This window comes from Saccharomycopsis crataegensis (assembly GCF_037102585.1).
Source record: "Saccharomycopsis crataegensis DNA, jcf7180000000085, whole genome shotgun sequence".
Taxonomy (NCBI): domain Eukaryota; kingdom Fungi; phylum Ascomycota; class Saccharomycetes; order Ascoideales; family Saccharomycopsidaceae; genus Saccharomycopsis; species Saccharomycopsis crataegensis.
Genome location: NW_027043830.1, coordinates 390238 through 412490, shown reverse-complemented (window position 1 = coordinate 412490; position 22253 = coordinate 390238). Strand labels below are relative to the sequence as shown.

Here is a 22253-nt window from a genome sequence, read left to right as displayed (position 1 = left end):
TGATTGAAAAATTAATACAGAATTCAATATGTTCGAGTGTTATTTGCCATTTTTTTTTTTTTTTAAATGCTGATAGTGTAAGTGCCTCTTGCATATTATTGTTTGATTAGACAAACATGTTGATATAATTACGGTCAGATGTATACGGGGACAATTTACCATTGGAAAATGCTCGTAAGATTTCTCAAACTCCGACGGCTTTTTAAGTGCATGGCTAATTAGCTAAATGAGGCCAAGTGTTGTTGAACAATACGACGTTATTTATCCAGGGTTCAAGTACGTAAGGCGTTGTTGGTTTATGGGAAACCAGCTCTAAGGGAACAGCCGTTTGGAATTGAGAATTCTGGCAAATTTCCGCAGCTATGCTTAATCTGGAAAAAGAAATGAAGAAAGGAGAAGAAAAAATAATCATGGTCTCAAGCAATAACCCCCAATCTTGCAGGTGCTTCGAATGGCTATTAAAAAGCACCAGAGTGGATAAAACATAGATAATAACAACGATAATAGTGGTAATAATAGGGTTTGGATGATTAAGACAGCCCAAAACGGTAATTGCATATCGAGCCTCGCAGGCAGTACTTTATTGAGAGTTTTTTTCGAATGAGCCTTTGAGAAGGTGAAGCTAGGTGTAGTTAGCGGAGTTTATGGTTAGGCAGATAGGTACCTTTGCCATGGCCCTGGCAAACATTACTTTGTTAGTGGGTGTGGGATTACCGCCTGGTGGTTGGGTACATTGCCTACAGTAAGCAAAGGCAGTTAGCAGCACTGAAAAGAAAAATTCTTCACCGGATGGTGGAGAAACCGACAGGAAAAAAACAAAATGAAAAACGGCCGTGGTAGGCAGAAACACCCATTATTACCAGATAATAGATAGATATAATAACCGTGGGGACACTGTGACCACGTTATAGACTACGATAGAATAGACACACCTTTACATAATGTTAAACAGGAGCACCGCCACTGCGATGGCGAGAAGGAGCAGCAGTAACGGCTTCCATCTCGTTAGATCCCCGTCGTCGCATGCACCAGGGCACATGGCAGCGATGCTGGCAGCCCAGCAAAGTATAAGAAGATCGAGCCATCACCACTCTTTTGCCACTCCGTTACCATTGTCTTCTTCTTCTACTTCTTCTTCACCTCTCTCCCATCTACAAAAGAGTAACCGCAATTTTACCTCCCGTAAATTAGCACACTTTAATAGCAGATTGCCGGTGTTTTCTCGCTCTTCCACATCTGTACTTTCCCGCCTGTTTACCACATCTCTCGCCGCAAACATGTGCTCTTGCTCTTCTGCTGTCGATAGGTAAGTGTTTATTTTTCTTTCTTCAATGATTAAAAATAGGATGAATGGTGGGTCAATCAATTATTGTTTTACAGCATTGGGGCTATGCTATTATCAAATCTGAACAGCAAGCTTTCCCAATTGATTGCCAACACATACAATGCCGACTAAACCATTTGGTCAACCCCCAATGATTGATGGCCAGCGTATTCGGATGATTGATTTTAAGACTATTCGGATGCTTGATTAGGAAAATTAATACCAATTAAATATCCCTGTCTCTTGTGTCACTCATTTCTTATAGCAAACTGGCTTACCCCAAAAACATCAATATAACTAACACACATTTAGTACCGCTGGCCGTGAAATCTTGCCAACCAATGTCTACCCAGACCACTACTACATCACTCTCGAACCAGATTTCTCAAAATTCACTTTTGATGGTTCTGTCACTATCGATTTGGATGTGAAAAAAACCAGCTCATCTGTCACTTTGAACTACTTGGAACTCGACATCAAATCCGCTAAGATTAACGGCGAACCAGTCTCTGACATTAAATATGATGAAAAGAAACAAGAAGTCGAATTCATCAGCGCCTCTGAATTGGTCGAAGGTACCAAGGCTAAGATTCAAGTTGACTTTATTGGTATCTTGAACGACCAAATGGCCGGTTTCTACAGATCCACCTACAAAGACGAACAAGGTAACACCAAATATTTGGCTACCACCCAATTCGAAGCCACTGACGCCCGTCGTGCCTTCCCATGTTTTGATGAACCATTGCTCAAATCCAAATTCGAAGTCACCTTGATCGCTGATAAAGAATTGACCACTTTGGCCAACATGTTGCCAAAGGATGAAAAAGATTTGGGTAACGGTAAGAAGGCTGTTACTTTCGAATCCACTCCATTGTTGTCTACCTACTTGGTTGCCTTCATTGTCGGTGACTTGCGTTATGTTGAAAACAACGATTACAAAATCCCAGTCAGAGTTTACACCACCCCAGGTTTGGAAAAAGAAGGTGAATTCTCTGCTGCTTTGGCCGCTAGAACCCTTAAATTCTTTGCTAAGGCTTTCGATATTGAATACTACTTGCCTCACATGAATATGGTTGCCATTCACGATTTCTCTGCTGGTGCCATGGAAAACTTGTCTTTGATCACTTACCGTGCCATTGATTTGTTGATCGATGAAAAAACCGCTTCTTTGTCCAGAAAATTGCGTGTTTCCGAAGTTGTTCAACACGAATTGGCTCACCAATGGTTTGGTAACTTGGTCACCATGAAATGGTGGAACGACTTGTGGTTGAACGAAGCTTACGCCACCTACTGTTCTTACATGGTTTTCGAAGAAACTGAAAATGAATCATTTATTTTCCAAAACTTTGAAGCCGACACCTTGTCTGCTGCCTTTAGACTCGATGGTTTGAGATCTTCTCACCCAATCGAAGTTCCTGTCAAGAAGGCTGGTGAAATTAACCAAATTTTCGACGCCATTTCTTACTCCAAGGGTTCCTGTTTGTTGAGAATGATTGCTCACTGGTTAGGTAAGGACGTTTTCCTCAAGGGGGTTTCCAACTACTTGAAAAAGCACAAGTACGGTAACGCCGAAACCGCCGATTTGTGGGCTGCTTTGGCTGAAGCTTCAGGTAAAGATGTCCCAACCGTCATGGACAAATGGACCAAGAACATCGGTTACCCAGTGGTCACCGTCACCGAGGATGGTAACAAGATCAAATTGGAACAACACCGTTTCTTGTCTACCGGTGATGTCACCGAAGAAGATGATAAGGTTTTGTACCCACTCTTCGTTAACTTGAAGACCCCAGCTGGCGTTGACTCCGATATGACCTTGAATGGCCGTGAGACCACTTTTGAATTGAAGGAAGGTGAAGATTTCTTCAAGGTTAACACCGACGGTGTTGGTTTCTACAGAACTTTGTACACTCCAGAAAGATGGGCCAAGTTGGGTAAGGCTGGTTCTGAAGGCTTGTTATCTACTCAAGACCGTACCTGTTTGGTTGAAGATGCCTACTCTTTGGCTGTTTCTGGTTACTCATCCACTACCGATTTCTTGAACTTGGTTAGTGGTTGGACTGAAGAATCCGAATTCATTGTCTGGTCTTCTATTTTGGGATCTATTGGTGAATTGCGTGGTGTTATGAAATTCTTTGGCGATGAAGGTAAGTCAGTGGCCGGATTGAAGGCTTTGACTAGACACTTGATTTCTGCCAAGATCAACTCTCTTGGTTGGGAATTCGGTGCCAGCGAAGCTGTCTTGGACCAACGTTTGAAGGCTGCTTTGTTTGGTGCTGCTAGCAGCGCTGAAGATCCTCTTGTTGCTGACGATATCAAGGAAAAATTCGCCAAGTTTATCGCCGGTGATAAGGAAGCCATTAATCCAAACATCAAGAATGCCGTGTTTGCCGCTGTTGCCCGTACCGGTGGTGAAAAGGAATACGACCAATTCTTGGAAATTTACAAGAACCCATCCTCTTTGGATGAAAAACTTTTGGCGTTGAGATTCTTGGGTGCCTTTACTGAACCAGCTTTGATCCAACGTACTTTGAAATTGGCCTTGGACCCAGAAGTTGTCAAGCCTCAAGATATTTACATTCCATTGCAAGGTTTGAGAGCTCACAAGGAAGGTGTTTTGGCTCTTTGGCAATGGTTCCAAGACAACTGGGATGTCTTGGTGAAGAGATTCCCACCATCTTTGAACATGTTGGGTAACATTGTTTCCTTGTGTACTTCTGGTTACTTGGTTCCAGGGGCTAGACAAGAAATCAACAAATTCTTTGCCGACAAGGACTTGACCGGTATCGACAAGAACTTGGAACAAGCTTTGGACAGTTTGGAAAGTAAATGGAACTGGTTGGTTAGAGATGGTGAAAAGGTCAGCAAATGGTTGGACCAAAATGGTTACAAGAAATAAGTTTTGTAGTAACAAGCTTTAAAAATTTTTGTGCTACTGGTAGTTTACTGATTCTTTTTGTTTTTTTCTGGCTTTTGTTTCCCATTTATTTCCCGACTTTATTATTATTTATGATTATTTGTATTTAGTTACGAATTTTAGTTCTAATTGAAGATTATTTTTCTTTTGATTGTATATATAATTTGATGAATCGATTTGTAAAGTAAGTACACTCACTAAGTTACATATCTTTTTTTAAAAAAAAAAGAGTTATTAATTATGATAAAGGAGTTAATCGGATAGCTATATTACACATATATTGAATTGACTAGAAAATAATGCACCAAATAACGGGATTATAGAAAGTAATAAATCAGAATATAGATCATAGTAACACTGGGAAGATTGTTACCTCTCTCCCCTTCATTCAGGTATTGTAAGTGATGGTCAATCAATCTACCATATCAATATCTTCAAGCGATCCGTTTGCAGAAGTATCCATTACCTCTGATTCTTCAAGGGTTTGGTTATTGTCCTCAGATAACGAAGTTTCGATGGTTTCCCTTTCATTGCTTTCAGCATCAACCATTACTGACTTGGAAGATGAATTGTTGACATCATCGGGATTATCAGTATTCAAATTATCATTATCATTCGAGAATTCACCAATATCATCTCCATCATTTCCTTCTCCAAGCATTGTTGCTTGGTTTTCATCTTCAGGAGTTTTAACATCATCATCTTCATCAGCTTCATTATTATGGCTATTATTTTGGTCTTCTTCTTTTTCAGGCTGATGGTGCTGGTCTGATTGTTCTTGACCCTCCACTTCCACGGCATCTTCAGCTTCTAATTCTCGTTGGGCTTCTTCTCTTTCCCGTTCTTGATCCTCTTCGATTTCTTTCAAGTGGGTTTCTGTGATCCAAGGAATAGGTTCCATCTTGATGGGCTCGATCTTCCCCATTGGATCAGAACTATTGGCAGTTTTTCCCCCGTCATCACCATCACCATTATTATTTTTATTATTTTTATTATTATTGCTGTTGTTATCATCTTCGAGTAGTACTTTTTCTGTGGCGGAAGGTCTTTTCAATTCAGGAAACTCTGCCACGCTGCTTTGCACGTATACCAAGATCTCCAACGATCTAAGGAACTTTTGTGGTTCGTCTTCTTTATAGTATAGCGTTGGGTCCATTAAGGTTTCTGCTAGTCTTAAGATGGTGAATGGTGGGGATCGCGGGAATTGTACTTCCAAATGTTCGCAGATCCGAGTGGCCATGCCCTCAATGGTTTCATGAGAGGTATTTGAAAAACCATTATCTGGATTACCGGTGGGGATCACCATCAACGGGTTGTAAATCATCGTGGTCAATGGGAGAGAAAAGTCGGTGGTGAGGATTTTGAAAATATGTCGTATCATGTACCGTTGGAGTAGTGGCCATGCGAGGTTATTTGAGGCGGCATTATAAGTCTTTTGCAATATGATAAGGTCAAGGGATTTTGTTACTGGAAGGATATCAACCGTTAGTATTTGTGTCAATCAATAGGGAAACACACACACACACACACACACACATCGAGTCTACATACACTCTGCTAGGTCAATGGAATACTCGTCCATTGTGAAGTATACATATACATATAATTATATATAATATATACATATATATATATATATATATATACGTCAGCCCATCAATAATATTTAGTAAAGATCTGGTTATTATTGTTTGTTTATTTGGGCGATGGGGCGATAACTCATTGCCGGGTGACAGAAAGATCAGAGTGAGAGAGAGAGAAACGCGTGGGCGTTTAGCAATAAAATTTTGGGGAAAATGAAAAAAAAAATATATTGGAGGATTATCACATAGAGATTGCAACAGTGATAGTAACAGTAATAATAATAATAATAATAATAATGAGTTATCTCAGCATGGCCCTCAGGGTCCTTCCGAGAAGATCACTACAGAAGACAGCCACCCCATTTGTCACCCGTCGTTTGTGGTTGCCTTCCGCCTGCCGTTACAACTCCAGTGCCGCCCCAGCTACCACCATCAATAATAATCAACCACCACTCGATATCACCGACAAGGATATCGATTTGACAGAAGACGTCGATGAATGGCTCTCAGCCATCCAACAGCTCAGAGGCGAGTTCAGCAATAATGGCAAAACATTCAATCCAGAAACCTCGCTCGCACCACCAGGGGAAAACAACGTGTATATCGAATTAATGGAACAAACTCAATCCAAGCCAACCGCAGCCCAGATCGCCGAAGCCACCACCCTTAGAGCCAAAGAGGTCCCAAAGAAAAATGACGAGTTGCTCGAACATTGCGTAAACTTGATGATGAGACACGGGAAAAAGGCCAGAGCTGAAAAATTCATGGCCCGTGCGTTATACCTTATGAAATTGAAGTTGAGAATTGATCCAGTGGTTGCATTCAAAGATATTTTGGAAAGAATGTCACCATTGATGATTGTGAAGAATTTCAAGAACGGGACTGCCAAATCCACTAACATTCCTGTCCCACTTGGTCGCCGTCAAAGACTCAGAATCGCTTTTGGGTGGATCTTGACCAGAGCCAGTGAAAGACCTGCCAAGGATTTTTCCGTCAGATTAGGTGAAGAATTGATCGCCGCTTACAATGGCGATTCCAAGGGATTTGAATATAGGGCAGAAATGCACAAAGACGCTATTCAATACAGATCTTACATCAAACTCTGAGAGGATCATTTGATGTTGAATTTTGGTTTTGCATTGGAAAGCTACGTATTTTGTAAATAATTATTTAATAATAATGACAATATTGAAAAAAAAAAAAAAATTGAATAAACTGGAACAACGCTTTCCATTTATTTTGTAACCTCTGTTTGTAGGTGCTTTTATTACCAATATATCTTTGCGTTGGGTGGAACTTAAGGATTTCGGGTGCAGTTTGGGCAGTCACCCACCTATTGTGACGTTGCATCCGTAAAAAGATTTTTGACATCCATTTCACACCCTCATCAGGTAGCAAAACGTCAGTACTTCGAAGAACGTGTTTGGCATCATAAATTTCAAATTGTTGTTAAGTTTGTTTTTTTTTTTTGTTTTTTTTTTCATTCCTGTTAACTTCTTGTTCTTTCCAACTTAGCTTCTGTCATTTTGATTTCGTTTGATCGTCGCAACAAACAATCTCATCGAAATCTGCTATTATTAGGAGAAGATGGCACCACTACTACGAGTGGCATCGGCTATAGTTCTCACCACCCAAACCATTCTCAAAAACAATAGAACCACCATATGCTCTCGACGCAACAGCGGCCTTACAATCACTGATCCTCTTGTCATTTATCAAAATTATGTTTCCCAAGGCATCCTTAAAAGTGACGTTGCCCAGCTACGGGCCGCTAAAGAATTCCAAAGCTTATATTACAGGTTAAAAGATTACACTCCTCCCAAAAAAGCGGAGATTGAACTACGGATTCTCATCAGAGACATCGAGACGAGATCTAATGGTAATCGGTATATTGAAGGGTTTACCCCGACGTGGTGGAAGGACAGACAATCCAGATCGGCATCTAAAAAACTCGTCAAAGTCTTGAGCAGTGAGGAAGAACTCGAGAATTTGCCAATCCCCAAAGGTTTCTTGTTGAATGGTGAAGTCGGCTGCGGGAAATCAATGTTGATGGATATGTTTGCTGATAGCCTCCCATACGCGTCCAAGGGGAGATGGCATTATCATAATTTCATGCTCTGGGTGTACGACCAAATCAGTATTATTCAAAAGCGAAGAAACTCCTCCAACAAGTATACCAACCATTCGATCTTGGGGTTTGAAAACGAGGTGATCTTATTTGAGATCGCATCGAATATGGTCAATAAGAATACCGTGCTAATTCTTGATGAGTTTGCATTACCGGATATTGCGGCGGCGAAGATCATCAAATTGTTATTCACTTATTTCTTCAAACTTGGAGGGATATTGGTGGCGACTTCCAATCGATTACCTGAGGATTTGTACGCTAAAGATTTCAGAAAGCGAGAATTTAGAAGTTTTTTAGCGGTTTTGCAAATGCGATGCAATAGTTTGGATATGAATAGTGATAATGATTATCGAAAGATTCTCAGTGTTGAGTCCCAAGATATTATTACTCCACGGATTGTGATAAAGAAACAAAACGATGATCATGAAAATCATTGGCAAGAATCAATACTTTCAGTGATACGACAGGATAATGATGGTGCCAAAGATTATGTCAAAGTTTATGGCCGGGAAGTGATGGTTCCATGGCACCATGAAGGAGTGGTGAAGTTTGATTTCGATTATATTTGCCGAGGATTATTTGGCCCGGCCGATTACATTTCATTAGCTTGCAAATATCATACGTTCATTATTGACAATGTTCCGGTTTTTCAAGACTCGATGAAGAGTGAAGCTCGCCGGTTCATCACCTTGTTGGATGCATTGTACGAATCCAAATGCCAACTTGTCTTACGCATCGAGGTTCCGTTGGATAGGTTATTTTTCCCTAAAGACCAAGGGTTAGAAGGCTCTAATATCAAACAAGTTCAAGAAGAGGAGATGTATTCCAAGACCCAATTGGACTTGATATCACCTTACAGACCCAACGTATCTAATTATGATGATGGGGATTTGAAATTCAAAGATCAATTAGCGGTGAAGAATAAAGAAGATATCAATTTTACCAATACCAAAAGATTCACCGGGGAAGATGAAAAGTTTGCTTACAAACGTGCCGTTAGTCGTATTGAAGAAATGACCAAGCTGGAATCATGGAGAACCATGAAGAAATGGACTCCACTAAGCGAGGACTTGCGTACTTGGGAGGATTCATCGCGCAAGGATGGTCTGCGGATTCATCAAGATGATAAGGAAAAAAGGTCTTTGATAAACAGACGTCAGCAAAATGCTCCAAATATTAATGATGCTCATTTCTGGTCGATTGGGCTTTGGGGTGAAGGGAAAAGATTAACTGATGCATTTGCCAAAAAATGGATTAGAGGGGCCGGAGAATGAGATATAATATAATTGACCGATCATAATTACATATATATATATATAATATTTTCATTATATAAAATCTCATACACTTTTAGAACATATTCCATGAACATTCTTACAATAATAATATATGCCAAAAACTCTCAATTAATACAGGAAGGAGTAATAATAACATGTCCCAGGGCACCGCACCAAACGACGGATCAGTTTTTCCTGAAAGTTTAAAATCCCTTCAATTAAACAAACAGTGGCAGTGTAATTTAACTAGAAACAACAGAATAATCGAGAATTAGACCATATATATACTATGTCCAGTACCTCTAGACGGCTGTTGGAAGTGGGAGCAACAGTATTGGTACCCCATGATCGGGTGGGTATTCTTAGATTCATTGGCAATGTGGATGAGAAACCTGGGTTATTTGCAGGCATCGAATTGATCAATGGGTCCCCCGGGCGTAATAATGGTGATTATAAAGGCAAGAAGTATTTTGATGTTGAGGTTCCTAATTCTGGACTATTTTATTCTTACGACAGTATTGCCACGTTGAATGTTGGATCTGCTACTGGTGGTGTTTCCAAACCGTCTGCATTTGCTGCAAATCATAATAATAATAATAACAACAACAATAAAAGGGTATCTACAGGCACTTTCGTAACTACAGCAAAGGGAACCAAGGCCGTGAGGGATAAAAGACTATCATTAGATTCTCAAGCCACTGTCAAAGGTAATACCAGAAGAAGTTTCACTGCCACCCTTGCTACGACAACCACCGATTCCAGAACCCATAATCATCATCATCATCATCCTTTCACCACCACCACCACCACCACTAGACGGACATCATTGACCCCGATCAGGAGTGGAATTTCTAGTACCAATGATTTGGCGTCGCAAATTGATATCCTTACTAGACAGCAGGATGCGTTGAAACAGGAGAAAATGCAATTGGCATCGGATTTAAGTCAATATAAGGCGCAATTAGACAATAAGGTGTCGTTGTTGCAGGAATATGAGAATTCTATTGAAGAGATTTTGAAGCCGACAATCGAGGATTATAAATACCAATTACAGCAAAAGGACACCAAGATCCTGAAATTGAAACAACAAGCTGATCAACAAAGAGACGAGTTACGCGATGCAATCAGTGCGTTAGAAGATCAAGCGTCAGAAAACGCAGAGATTTATACTACGGAAATCACCAGTTTGAAAAAAACCATTGCCGAAAATGAACAAATCATAGAGTCATTGAGTCAAAAAACTACCACCACCGACCAACCAGAAATTATTACCACGTTGAAAGCGGAAATACAGGAAAAAACGGAGCTTATTACTTCTTTGAAAGATCAAATTCGGGTCAAAGAAACAATGATCGCGTCGTCGATTAAACAGGACCCAATTGTTACAAATGATGATGTCGAAAATTTCAGCGTCGTGAATAATGGAATAGACAGTGCGGAATTCGAAGCGATGAAGGTTGAATTTGAGAAAATCAAGGTTGAATCCAAGAAATTGATGGAGGAAATTGTCAAGAAGGACATTTCCATCCAAACTTTGAGCGACGAGATTGCATTATTGAAAAATGAACACAATGTTAAAACTACTATTGAAACGAAATCAACGCAAATTAATGAACTACAAATTAAAGACCAACAATCATTGGACAGTAACAATGAAAAATTGGAATCGCTAAAGGAAACCTACAAATCTCAAATCCTGGATAAAAATCTTGAGATTTCGAAATTGAACGAGATGGTAGCTGATTTATCATTGCAGCAGGGTATGTCAAGTGAGGTACAAGAGTTAAAGACAATGTTGGTTGTTAAAGAGCAAGAAATTTTCAAGTTACAAGAAGACAACATGAAAATTTCCAAACTTAATGCCGATATTGGTGATTTGAAGAAGCGAAATTTGGAGTTGATTGAAAGATCCAACGAGGCTGAGGCATTGAGATCTCAATTGAACAATAACGATCCACAGGAATTAATCAAGAAAGATGTAGAAATCGAGAAATTGAAACATAATATCCAAGTCATTGACGAGTTGAATGGAAAAATCGAGAAGCTACAAAATGATAATAGTTTGTTAACAAATAGTGAGGCGAATATTCTAAGGCAATATGAGGATTTACGTTACCGGCATTCCGAAACTGAGGTTGATCTTGTCAAGAAAAACCAAGTGATTGATCAATTAAAACTGGATATCTTGGAGTTACGAACTACCAATGACGAATTGCTCAAAGAAAATGAACAACTTAAATCAGAGAGTGAATTGTTGGAGGAATTACAAAAAGAAGAGATGCTTGAGAAATCTAACAAGATTGAAATGTTGCTTGAAAGAATTAAGGAGTTGGAAAGCAGTAACAATAAACAATTTTCAAGCCAAAAGTCGCCGATTAACAATAATTCGTTATCGTCAATTGATACTGGGAATATCATTTTCTCTCCTGATTCAGATACTAAAAGATTGAGCAACACCTCATCGATAGTAGGTGATGATCAGTGGGAAAACTCAAATGTGAAATCCGCGGGCAAGCCAAAACAATTACGATACTCATCTACCCCAGAGATTATTCAAGGAGAGCTCCCGATTTACAAACCCAAGGGTAATTTTGATGCTTCTGCAGGGAGATCTAAATGGTGCGGATTGTGCGAAAGAGAAGGGCACGATAGTTATGAGTGTCCATATGAGACATGATGCATTTTTTTTTTTTTTTGACTTGTGCAGTAGATCATTATAGATTTATTTATTTATTATTGATCACTTAGATTATTTTTTGTTATTTACGATTTATGATTCATACTTTATAATTTTTTTTTTTCGATTCTTAATATTAGTCACCTTGTATGTGCTTTGTCTGATCAATTGTTGTTATTTACGATTTATGATTCATCCTTTACAATTCGGTGATTCATCGTATCCCAATAAACTTATGATTCATACAATAAATTCTCGGTTATCAGTGAAAAAAAAACACACACACAACAAAACAGGGGGTAAATGCGCGTGCAGTTGCACCCTATCGGAATTCCCTGATAAAATGACTCACGGACACACGATGAGTAACAACACTTGAAACTTTTCAATTATAAAAAAGGAGCCACTTCTTCGTAATTTCCCACTTGTTGTAATTGTCAAAAAAAAAATTTTTTCATTTTCTCTTCTTCTCATCATCTATACTTGTTTACTTTGAATTTGATCCTCTCAATTCTCAGAACCCCCTGCAATTAACACAATAACCCCCACAATGTCTAAAGGAAAAGTCTGTCTCGCTTACTCTGGTGGTCTTGATACCTCCATCATTCTTGCTTGGTTACTTGAACAAGGTTACGAAGTCATTGCCTTCATGGCCAACATTGGTCAAGAAGAAGATTTCGAAGCCGCTAGAGCCAAGGCTTTGAAGATTGGTGCTTCCAAGTACGTTCTCGTTGACGTTCGTAAAGAATTCATCGACAAGGTGTTGTACCCAGCTATCCAAGTCAATGCCATTTACGAAAACGTTTACTTGTTGGGTACTGCTTTGGCCAGACCAGTTATTGCCAAGGCCCAAATCCAAGTTGCTGAACAAGAAGGCTGTTTTGCCGTCAGTCACGGTTGTACCGGTAAAGGTAACGATCAAGTCAGATTCGAATTGTCTTTCTACGCTTTGAAGCCAGATGTTGTTTGTATTACTCCATGGAGAGACCCAGAATTCTTCAACAGATTTGCCGGTAGAAAAGATTTGTTGGAATACGCTGAACAAAAAGACATCCCAGTCACCCAAACCAAATCTAAGCCATGGTCCACCGATGAAAACTTGGCCCACATTTCTTTTGAAGCCGGTATTTTGGAAGACCCAAACACCACTCCACCAAAGGATATGTGGAAATTGACCGTCGACCCAACCGATGCTCCAGCCACCCCAGAAAACATTGAAGTTCACTTCACCGCCGGTATCCCATCTAAGCTTGTGTACTACGAAGCCGGGGAAAAGAAGGAAGTTTCCGACTCTGTCGAATTGTTCTTGACCGCCAACAAGTTGGCCAGAAGAAATGGTGTTGGTAGAATCGATATTGTTGAAAACAGATTTATCGGTATCAAGTCCAGAGGTTGTTACGAAACCCCAGGTTTGACTCTTTTGAGAGCCGCTCACATTGATTTGGAAGGTTTGACTCTTGATAGAGAAGTCCGTGCCTTGAGAGACAACTTTGTCACCGTCAACTACTCCAGAGTTCTTTACAATGGTTTGTACTTCACTCCAGAAGGTGAATACATCAGAAGCATGATTGCTCCAGCCCAAAAGACCGTCAATGGTGTTGTCAGAGTTGCTTTGTACAAGGGTTCTATCCAAATTTTGGGTAGATACTCTAGCACTGAAAAGTTGTACGATGCTACCGAATCTTCTATGGATGAATTGACCGGTTTCTCTCCAGAAGATGCCACTGGATTCATCAAGGTCCAAGCCATTAGAATCAAGAAGTATGGTGAAAAGGTCAGAGAGGACAATGGTGACAAATTGATGGAATTGTGATTAATCTGTTGTGTGTCAACTTTTTGTATAATTATTCTTTCTCTTTGTTTCACGATTCATGCATGCCATAATTTTTTCCCTTTTGATCCCTATTCTTCCTCTCATCTTTTTATTCTGTATATTTGTTCTAGTCTATTAGATAGGTGAGTATATTATAATTTATAAACTTGTTAATTTGAAAATATTAAAGTATCAAATGTAGTTGAGAAAAGTGTTGAAATTGATAAAAATAATGAAACTAGTAAAATCATTAAAAGTGCTAGAAGTGCTGACAGTATTCAAAGTATTCAAAGTATGTATTCAAAGTATTGATATGATGCATGGAAATATGACATCCCAGCAACAGTGTTATTAAGTACATTAAAGATGATAATCCCTTACATCTAATTGGTGAATTTGGTATTTGATTTAATAATGAATTTAATAGTGGTAATAATAAGTGATGATAAAAGTAATGATAAAAGGAATGATAAAAGTAATGATAAAAGTAATGATAAAAGTAATGATAAAAGTAATGATAAAAGTAATAATAACAATATAGTAATAGTAACAATATAGTAAAAGTAATAGTAACAGTAAAAGTAATAGTAACAGTAATAGTAATAGTAATAATAATAATGTAAAAATAATAATAACATTGGAAAAAAAACAAAAAAAAAACAACAACAAAAAAACCGAATATAATTTAAAATACAACCTCTATGAACAATTATTTTTTGAATATAGAATATAAAATTATCAAACCTTTAATGGGGCTTTGATAGCAAAAATTTTTTGGAACATCATTTTCCATGGGACCTTGACATGTAATTCTTCGTCATTATCTCCTCCATCACCCCCTTTGACGCTTGCATCTTCAAGAACAAGGATGTCTCTAGCTATAAGGTAACCTCTTAAGAAAAACAAAGACAAGGCAGTGGTTGCAAATGCAAGACCAGCAAATAATGCAACATACTCATATTGATGACTTTCTCCATTAGACTTCTTCAACCCTAAACCAATAATTGGGGAAACGACACCGGCACTACCAATGAATACCCAAGTCATACCGAAGGTTGCAGGTGCTCTTTTAAGCCCGGTGATACGAGGGATGATGGCCCCGTTGGCACCCCAATTGAAACCCATAAGCCCACCAATGATGATCGAATAAGCATAAATCGTGGCCAAGTTACGACCAGTCATCCACATGGCTAAAGTCAAGAGAGCACATAAAGCATAAGTCCAGAACCCCACGGTCACCGCACCAAAACGATCTGACAAGAATCCCAAGAATGGTCTACCAACAATAACCCCGGTGGCCATCAATGCACTGTTATACGCGCCTTGATCGGCAGAATAACCTAAAGATTTGGTGGCGTCGGCAATAACGTACTGGATGGTGACAAAACTCAAAATCGAGCTGAAGTTCGAAGTGATGTGCATCCAGAATGGGAACATTTTGGCGACGGTGCCATCCCAGAAGGTCAATTTTGGGTTAATGGCTTGAGTTCTGGTTCTCAAGAGCGCGGCAGAAATCGACACCAACGCGAAAATGATGATGGCTTCGGCCCTGAGAGCCCATTGGACGGATTTGATATCGATGATTCTTTGCATGGTCAAGTTGAACAAAAGCGCACCGATCCCTGCCCCACAAGTGGTCAACCCCATGGCAAAACTTCTTTTCTTAAGAAACCATTGAGGAGGGATTGCTGGGGTATAACTGGCGATCAATGATAATGCGAACCCACTCAACAACCCTTGGGATAAATAAACTTGGTAGATTTTGGTAGCGTACGAAGCACAAAAGAGAGCCACAAATTGGAGAGCGCCACCGGTAAACACCACGACGTTAGCGTTGGTGATCCCAGCGACGTAGATCACCAAAGGAGAGAAGATGAGCCCGGCACCGAACGAGAGCCCCGAGATCACGGAGTAATCTATTTTGCTTCCACCCTCGAACACCGAGTGTTGCATGTAGTACGCCAAAATGACAGAGAACCCAGCGATGGCCCCCCAACTGCAAGCGTTGATACAGCACACCGCACCGACCACCACCCAGCCGTAACCACCATCGGGGATGTCAAAGTCCGACTTCGAGCCTTGTTCTTCTTGCGACTCGAGGTCTTGGTATCCTATGTCATCTTCAAACTCTTTCTTTATCGACGACTTTTTCTGCTGAGGAGAGCCAGAGTTGTTACCATCAAACGAAGCGGCAGCCATTGTGAAATTTGATATTTGTGTGATATTTCATCTGCAAAAGAAAACCTCCGAAATCCAGCATCAAATAAGAGGAAACCGGAGGCTTCTTATCTAGCGCCAGTAGACCCAGCCAGTAGACCCAGCCAGACACGATAGACAGATAGCATATCAGATATCAGATTAGCCAGAGACCCCAGCAGGCGTGTGAGTCATAGTATTGTCGTGAGTAAGGACGGTTCCAACGCCAGAAACTGGGAAAGGACGGGCAGCGATAAGGCGGCCTGGATATGGTCGGGCTGCAAAACCCTCTGCTGGGTACCCCTGGGTACCAGCGGCTCTCCGCGTTAACCAGCACAGTTCGCGCCGGAACAGGGGTTTTTTCCCTCCCACCCCACCAATCAAAGCACCATTATATTTGTCTCCTCCTTGCTCGTCCTTATCGCAATCAATTGTCATTAATAATCGTGTTTCATCTATGAAATAAAAATTTGCAGACATGTATGTATGTATGTATGTCATGGGAGAAAAAAAAAAAACATTGACTGCTGCATGATGAAAAAAAAAAAAAAAAACAAGTGACAAGGAAAAAACTTCACAGAGTTTCAGTGGGAAATAATTTTCAAGCAAGAACGCTCGCTCTCCCCCGCGAATGAATGTCAACTACAAGGCTCGCCGCCATTGATATCTTGTCAAGATCACTACACACAATGTCAAAGAAGCAAAAGACCTCTGCATCCGCCCACCCAAACAGCAAGCCTCGGGTCAAGGAATCACGAATCAAACTCGATGCCCACGGGTTCAAGGTCAAATCAAGGACCCAGGACGAAGAGCAGGTCAAACCAGAATACGTCATTGACGGCGCCCTACGAAGAGTAAAACCTTATTATTTTGTCTACAAAACTTACTGCAAACAACGATGGAGAGAGCGCACGATTTTGGATATCTTCAGCACTGAATTCCGTGACAAATCCTTAGAATACTACCGACAAGCGATCGAGGCGGGTCAAGTCAAGATCAACGACGTTGTTGCCTCGGTAGACACCATTATTCATGATGGAGATTATATCCATCATCGATCCCATAAGCACGAGCCACCAGTGTTGGCTGCCAGCCCGGAAATTATCTTTGAAAATGACAACATTCTTGTGATCAGTAAACCTAACGGGTTGCCAGCCCATCCAACCGGCCGTTACAAATTCAATTCTGCCGCCAGTATATTGAAATACGAGCGTGGATTGGTATGTCATCCTTGTAATCGTTTGGATAGATTGACTTCAGGGTTGATGTTCTTGGCAAAAACCTCGAAAGGTTCGAGGTTGATGTACGATCAACTTACCAATAGAACCGTCGAAAAGTATTATATTGCCAGGGTGGTGGGAGATTTCCCGCTTGGAGATAAAGATAAAAACTATGAAATAACCGTGGACCAACCTTTGGAAAGTGTCGAGCCTCGTTTAGGATTGAATGGCATTGCAAAAGATGAGATTGATGGCAAGCACGCCACGACAATAATGAAGAAAATCTCTTACGATAAAGCCACAAACACCAGTATCGTGAAATGTCAACCCCTCACGGGACGCTCTCATCAAATCAGAGTTCACTTGCAGTATTTGGGCCATCCAATCGCTAACGATCCTTTATATTCCAACGTTGATGCATGGGGTCCGGAATTGGGAAAAGGAGGCTTGTCAGATTACTCGAGCGCTGTTGCAGCATTGAACAAATGCGGTAGAAACGAACCTTCTTCAAGTTGGTACTATCAAACCAATGACAAATTCAAAGATATGAAACCTGGCGAATTGTTGTCTGACAAAGAATGCGAAGTGTGTAAGACAGAATTATACACCGATCCAAACGCGGAAGATTTGGAAATTTGGTTACACGCCTACAAGTATCAAACAAAGAACTACGATGAGGAAGTAAAAGAAGTTGCCACAGAAACACAAAATACCGATGAAAAATCAGATGAAAATGAGTTTAAAAGATGGTCATTTCAAACCCCACTTCCACATTGGGCACTTGACTCGTACAAGCCATTAATGGAACTTGCAATTAAAGAGGCTGCAAAATGTCCGCCTACCACTACTGCTTTTTCCGTAGGAGCAGTTCTTGTCAATTCTTCGACTAATGAGATTTTGGCCACCGGGTACTCTCGTGAGCTTCCTGGTAACACTCACGCGGAACAAAACGCTCTTACCAAGTATTACGCTTCTCATAACAATAAACCTTTACCAGATGGGACTGTTTTATATACCACCATGGAGCCTTGCAGCTTGAGGCTCAGTGGGAATTTACCATGCGTGGATCGAATTCTTGAAACCGAAGGGAAGATCGTGTCATGTTTTGTGGGGGTTATGGAACCAAAGACGTTTGTGGAGAACAACGTTGGCCGTGAAAAGTTGATGAGAAATGGGGTGGAGTATGTTCATATTCCAGGGTACGAAGAAGAGATTTTGAAATGGGCGTACAAAGGCCATGAGAACAAAGAATGATTGGATAGGTGATGTTTTAATGATAGATATTCTGTGTATAATAGTATGTATAATATGGCTCTTTACTATAGTACTAATTGTTGTTGGAGACAGTGTAAGATATATATATATATATATATACATATAAATGTTCCGGATATATAGTAAATAATTAAGTCCGCCCGGAGTCACTCAGCAGCGGGTGGGATGGGGTGTGAGCGCCCCCAATATGTTTGCAGCCCTTGGCTGAAGTTTGAGTTGGAGGGTCCACTAGTGAAACTTTTTGTGCCAGTGCCCGCGATATATTTACCACTAACTAATCATTATTGCTGTTTGCCTGGCTTGAAGAAGTTATTTTAGTTTGATTTTGCTTGTTGTTGTATTTTATTATACATAAAATATTTCATATTCATACACCCTCCCCCTACACACACAATTCAGCACACCGTATTTTCAATATAGCACTACACAATAATGGGGTTCTTTTCTAGATCCTCTAATACTACCAGCCCAAAAGAGGCAAAGCCAGATGCCAAGAAGCCAGAAATCAGTGAAAATGCGGTGTTCGTGCCAATCGAGCACCCTGTTTCCGGAAGTGTGAGTCAACCGGAAGTGCCAAATGACAAGGCGGTTACCGACGAAGAGAAAGAAAAAAGGTACCAAGAAGTTCTTAACCATTTCCAAAACCCAGATCTCGAATACCCATTGTCCAGCGATGACAAGGAAAAGAAAGAGAAGCTCACCACCGTGGAAAAAGCTTGGTTGACCAAGGAATGTTTCTTGAGATACTTGAGAGCCTGTACTTGGAAAGTATCTGATGCCATCGACAGACTTGAAAATTCCGTCGTCTGGAGACGTGAATACGGGATTTCCAATGGGGTTTACGGTAAGCACGATCCGATCACTGGTAAATACCAGATCCCTGAGTTGGCCGCCAAAGCATTACTGCCAGAAACCGTTGTCGATGAAAGTTTGACCGGGAAACAGATTGTATTTGGTTTCGATAAAGGTTGTAGACCTTGTTTGTTCTTGATGAACGGTAAAGAAAACACCAAACCTTCAGAAACCCAAGTGCAATTCTTGATCTTTATGTTGGAATGTGTCATTAACTACATGCCTCAAGGCCAAGATAAGCTTGCTCTTTGTGTTGATTTCAAAGAGTACCCAGTGGGACTTAAAAGCAAGTCGGTTCCTTCGGTTTCTGTAGGTAAGTCCGTGCTTCATATTCTCCAATACCATTATCCCGAAAGATTGGGAAGAGCGTTATTTGTCAATATTCCGTTCGTTGCCAGCGTGTTCTTGAAATTATGCTGGCCATTTTTGGACCCTTACACCAAACAAAAAGTGTCGTTCGATAATCCATTCAGTGACTTTATTCCAACCGAACAATTGATGGATGAGTACGAAAATGGGGAAGTGGAATTCGTGTTTGATCATGACAAGTACTGGAAAGGGTTGATTGAAATCGGGGTGAAGAAAAACCAACACTATTTGGAAAGATTCCTCGAACTTGGAGCCACGGTAGGGTTGAGTGAAGTGGATTTAAGATCTAATGAAGCAATCCCTGGCAGTGATGGCAAGACCGTCAATTATACTACCGAAGAATTCCAAGATGCTATCTCAACTGCATCGGTTGGTGACAATTTGGAAAAACTCCACATTTCAGACGCCCCAGTGGAGAAAAAAGACCCAGAAGTGGTGGAACCAGTTCAAGCTTGATGCTTATTATTCCACATAGTTATACTTGAATCATTTCTAGTTACCGCTTTTTTTTTTTTTTTTGTTCTTTAAAATATATAATAATCTAAAGGGATATGTTTTTGCTTTTTTCCTCTATTTCCTTTTCTTTTACATTCATCAATTTTTAATAAGAATTTTAATTTAACAGATAGATAGTCCAGAATTTAATATTTTGACTTACTATTCTTGTGAATGTAGAATAGTCGTGTGGCTTCATTCACAACCAAATATTCTTATGGAATGAATATGAAAAAAGGACGATAAATCTCGAAAGCACCTAAAAAAAAAAAAAAAAGAAGTCATCCCAATGGTTACTTAACCAACAGCATAGCAAGATTAGCCAATCGCACACCTACAATCAATTTGAAGCAAAGCAGAATAATAATTATGACATAACAAACGTAACAAGGGGATTATATACAACTTTTATACATGTGGAGTGGAAGGTAAATAAATACAAGATATAGCAAGATCGATTGTGAATTTGGCAAAAAAAACCTCAACCTCTTTTTTATATATAAATGAAACAACAGTGCAATCAAGAGACAAATCGTCTGCGATAGTAAAAACCCGTTTATTCAATTCAAGATTTTCCCTTGTTTGGCTTGTGCCAATTGGGCTCTCAACTTTCTAATCAACAATCTAATAGGGAAACGAGGTTTTCTCAATCCTGCGGCAAATGCCAAACAAAGAGTCAACAAGCCCATGGCACCTGCTTGATGGGCTGCCGCTAATGGGATTGGTACTAAATAAATCAAGGTACTGATCCCCAAAGCTGCTTGCAAGGTGACCATTCCCATGGTGTAGTGCATCAATTGAACCGCTCTTTTTGGAAGAAGCGCTTTATGACGGTTCACGTACATGTGGGCGGCAAACACGGTGGTGAAAGTAGAAATCGCCAAGATACGGTGGACCAATTGGACGGTGGTTGGGTTTTCAAACAAGTTTCTCCAGATCATATCCGACTGGTCTTCTTTGCGAGCAAATACCGGACTGAAAAGTTCGTTATTGTTAGGGAACCATTGTTCACCACCATTGCTCATGGTTGGGAAAGTGTTATAGATCAAACCAGCATCAAGACCAGCAACCATACCACCAGACATCGCGGTGACAAAAGTCAATGCCACTAAAAAGAGAGACAACCGACGGAACGGTTTCAAAAGAGGAGATTCAAGTTTGGCGATGGTTTGTGCGGCTTTCTCTGGAGATTTAATCCATGAGTTTTCTTTAAGGATTTCGAAACTGGTCCACAACATTCCCATGTAGAGTAAGAAAGCAGCGCCCAAATGTGTGGTCAATCTATATTGAGAAACCGTAGGCTTGGATTTTCTATCGTCTAATTGCTTTTGATCCAACCCAGAGTACACCATCCACCAACCAACAGCACCTTGCAAAGCCAAAAGAAGGCCAAGACCAATGAATCTTCTGTTCATATGGGCAGAAGTCTTCTTTCTAACGGCAAAATAAATAGCAGGCAAAACCAAAGTCAAGCCAATAACTCTTGCAACCAATCTGTGAGACCATTCCATGAAGAAAATAAACTTGTATTCGTCCAAAGTGATATGGGAATTAAGTTGTTTAAATTCAGGCGATTCCTTATACTTTTCAAACTCGGCGACCCAATCTTCGTGGGTCAAAGGTGGGATAGATCCGGTGATTGGACGCCATTCAGTGATAGATAGACCAGATTCAGTGAGACGTGTAAGACCACCAAGGATAACAATTCCAAAAACAAGACCAGAAACTCCGAGGAGCCAATAACCGACAGTATTGGAAGAGTTTACCGGGTACTTTGACTTAATCTTGGTAGCGATGTCCCCATTAGCCGGGGCGTTTTTGCAAAAAGCAGTACGATGAAAGGCAGTTCTAGAAGAGGTATGGAGGGATTGTTTGCGTATAATGGAGTTAACCGAGGCATTATTAGCGATATTTCTGTTGAAAAAATTCAAGTTACAAGTGGTCAACAGTCTAAGAGTCGAATTACCAACAGTTTTCGACCCACCATTGAAAGCTTGTGGTTTCAAAAGGCAGTGATTCTTAAGAAAGAACCCTGACAAAGGGCGCCTTATAATGTTCATTCTAATATTGAAAAAAAGAACCCTGTTAAATCTTGGTGTTGGTGAAATCGAAATACAATAATTATTATAT

General features: G+C 40.3%; 11 protein-coding genes across 11 annotated transcripts; 7 read left to right on the top strand and 4 right to left on the bottom strand. All coding sequences in view use genetic code 12, as the record gives it.

Annotated features, from left to right (window-relative positions):
- Window positions 1–941: 941 nt before the first annotated feature.
- On the top strand, window positions 942–4220 carry DASC09_049120 (M1 family metallopeptidase; the record flags this gene model as incomplete). Its single annotated transcript, XM_064998511.1, has 2 exons — window positions 942–1306; window positions 1637–4220. 2 exons carry the CDS (start codon window positions 942–944, stop codon window positions 4218–4220), a joined length of 2949 nt encoding a protein of 982 aa, XP_064854583.1.
- Window positions 4221–4650: 430 nt separating this feature from the next.
- Window positions 4651–5820, bottom strand: DASC09_049110 (uncharacterized protein; the record flags this gene model as incomplete). Its single annotated transcript, XM_064998510.1, has 2 exons — window positions 4651–5705; window positions 5790–5820. The coding sequence occupies 2 exons, from the start codon at window positions 5818–5820 to the stop codon at window positions 4651–4653; spliced, it is 1086 nt and encodes a 361-aa protein (XP_064854582.1).
- A 297-nt stretch (window positions 5821–6117) lies between these two features.
- Window positions 6118–6927, top strand: RSM7 (mitochondrial 37S ribosomal protein uS7m RSM7; the record flags this gene model as incomplete). Its single annotated transcript, XM_064998509.1, has 1 exon — window positions 6118–6927. The coding sequence occupies one exon, from the start codon at window positions 6118–6120 to the stop codon at window positions 6925–6927; it is 810 nt and encodes a 269-aa protein (XP_064854581.1).
- Window positions 6928–7408: 481 nt separating this feature from the next.
- DASC09_049090 (uncharacterized protein) lies at window positions 7409–9223 on the top strand (the record flags this gene model as incomplete). The annotated part of the gene is made up of 1 exon (XM_064998508.1): window positions 7409–9223. One exon carries the CDS (start codon window positions 7409–7411, stop codon window positions 9221–9223), a length of 1815 nt encoding a protein of 604 aa, XP_064854580.1.
- A 292-nt stretch (window positions 9224–9515) lies between these two features.
- BIK1 (Bik1p) lies at window positions 9516–11903 on the top strand (the record flags this gene model as incomplete). Its single annotated transcript, XM_064998507.1, has 1 exon — window positions 9516–11903. One exon carries the CDS (start codon window positions 9516–9518, stop codon window positions 11901–11903), a length of 2388 nt encoding a protein of 795 aa, XP_064854579.1.
- A 550-nt stretch (window positions 11904–12453) lies between these two features.
- Window positions 12454–13716, top strand: ARG1 (argininosuccinate synthase; the record flags this gene model as incomplete). Its single annotated transcript, XM_064998506.1, has 1 exon — window positions 12454–13716. One exon carries the CDS (start codon window positions 12454–12456, stop codon window positions 13714–13716), a length of 1263 nt encoding a protein of 420 aa, XP_064854578.1.
- Window positions 13717–14454: 738 nt separating this feature from the next.
- Window positions 14455–15915, bottom strand: DASC09_049060 (uncharacterized protein; the record flags this gene model as incomplete). The annotated part of the gene is made up of 1 exon (XM_064998505.1): window positions 14455–15915. The coding sequence occupies one exon, from the start codon at window positions 15913–15915 to the stop codon at window positions 14455–14457; it is 1461 nt and encodes a 486-aa protein (XP_064854577.1).
- A 159-nt stretch (window positions 15916–16074) lies between these two features.
- Window positions 16075–16350, bottom strand: DASC09_049050 (uncharacterized protein; the record flags this gene model as incomplete). The annotated part of the gene is made up of 1 exon (XM_064998504.1): window positions 16075–16350. One exon carries the CDS (start codon window positions 16348–16350, stop codon window positions 16075–16077), a length of 276 nt encoding a protein of 91 aa, XP_064854576.1.
- A 251-nt stretch (window positions 16351–16601) lies between these two features.
- RIB2 (bifunctional DRAP deaminase/tRNA pseudouridine synthase RIB2) lies at window positions 16602–18386 on the top strand (the record flags this gene model as incomplete). Its single annotated transcript, XM_064998503.1, has 1 exon — window positions 16602–18386. The coding sequence occupies one exon, from the start codon at window positions 16602–16604 to the stop codon at window positions 18384–18386; it is 1785 nt and encodes a 594-aa protein (XP_064854575.1).
- A 453-nt stretch (window positions 18387–18839) lies between these two features.
- On the top strand, window positions 18840–20084 carry DASC09_049030 (CRAL-TRIO domain-containing protein; the record flags this gene model as incomplete). Its single annotated transcript, XM_064998502.1, has 1 exon — window positions 18840–20084. One exon carries the CDS (start codon window positions 18840–18842, stop codon window positions 20082–20084), a length of 1245 nt encoding a protein of 414 aa, XP_064854574.1.
- A 599-nt stretch (window positions 20085–20683) lies between these two features.
- COX15 (Cox15p) lies at window positions 20684–22183 on the bottom strand (the record flags this gene model as incomplete). Its single annotated transcript, XM_064998501.1, has 1 exon — window positions 20684–22183. The coding sequence occupies one exon, from the start codon at window positions 22181–22183 to the stop codon at window positions 20684–20686; it is 1500 nt and encodes a 499-aa protein (XP_064854573.1).
- Window positions 22184–22253: the final 70 nt, after the last annotated feature.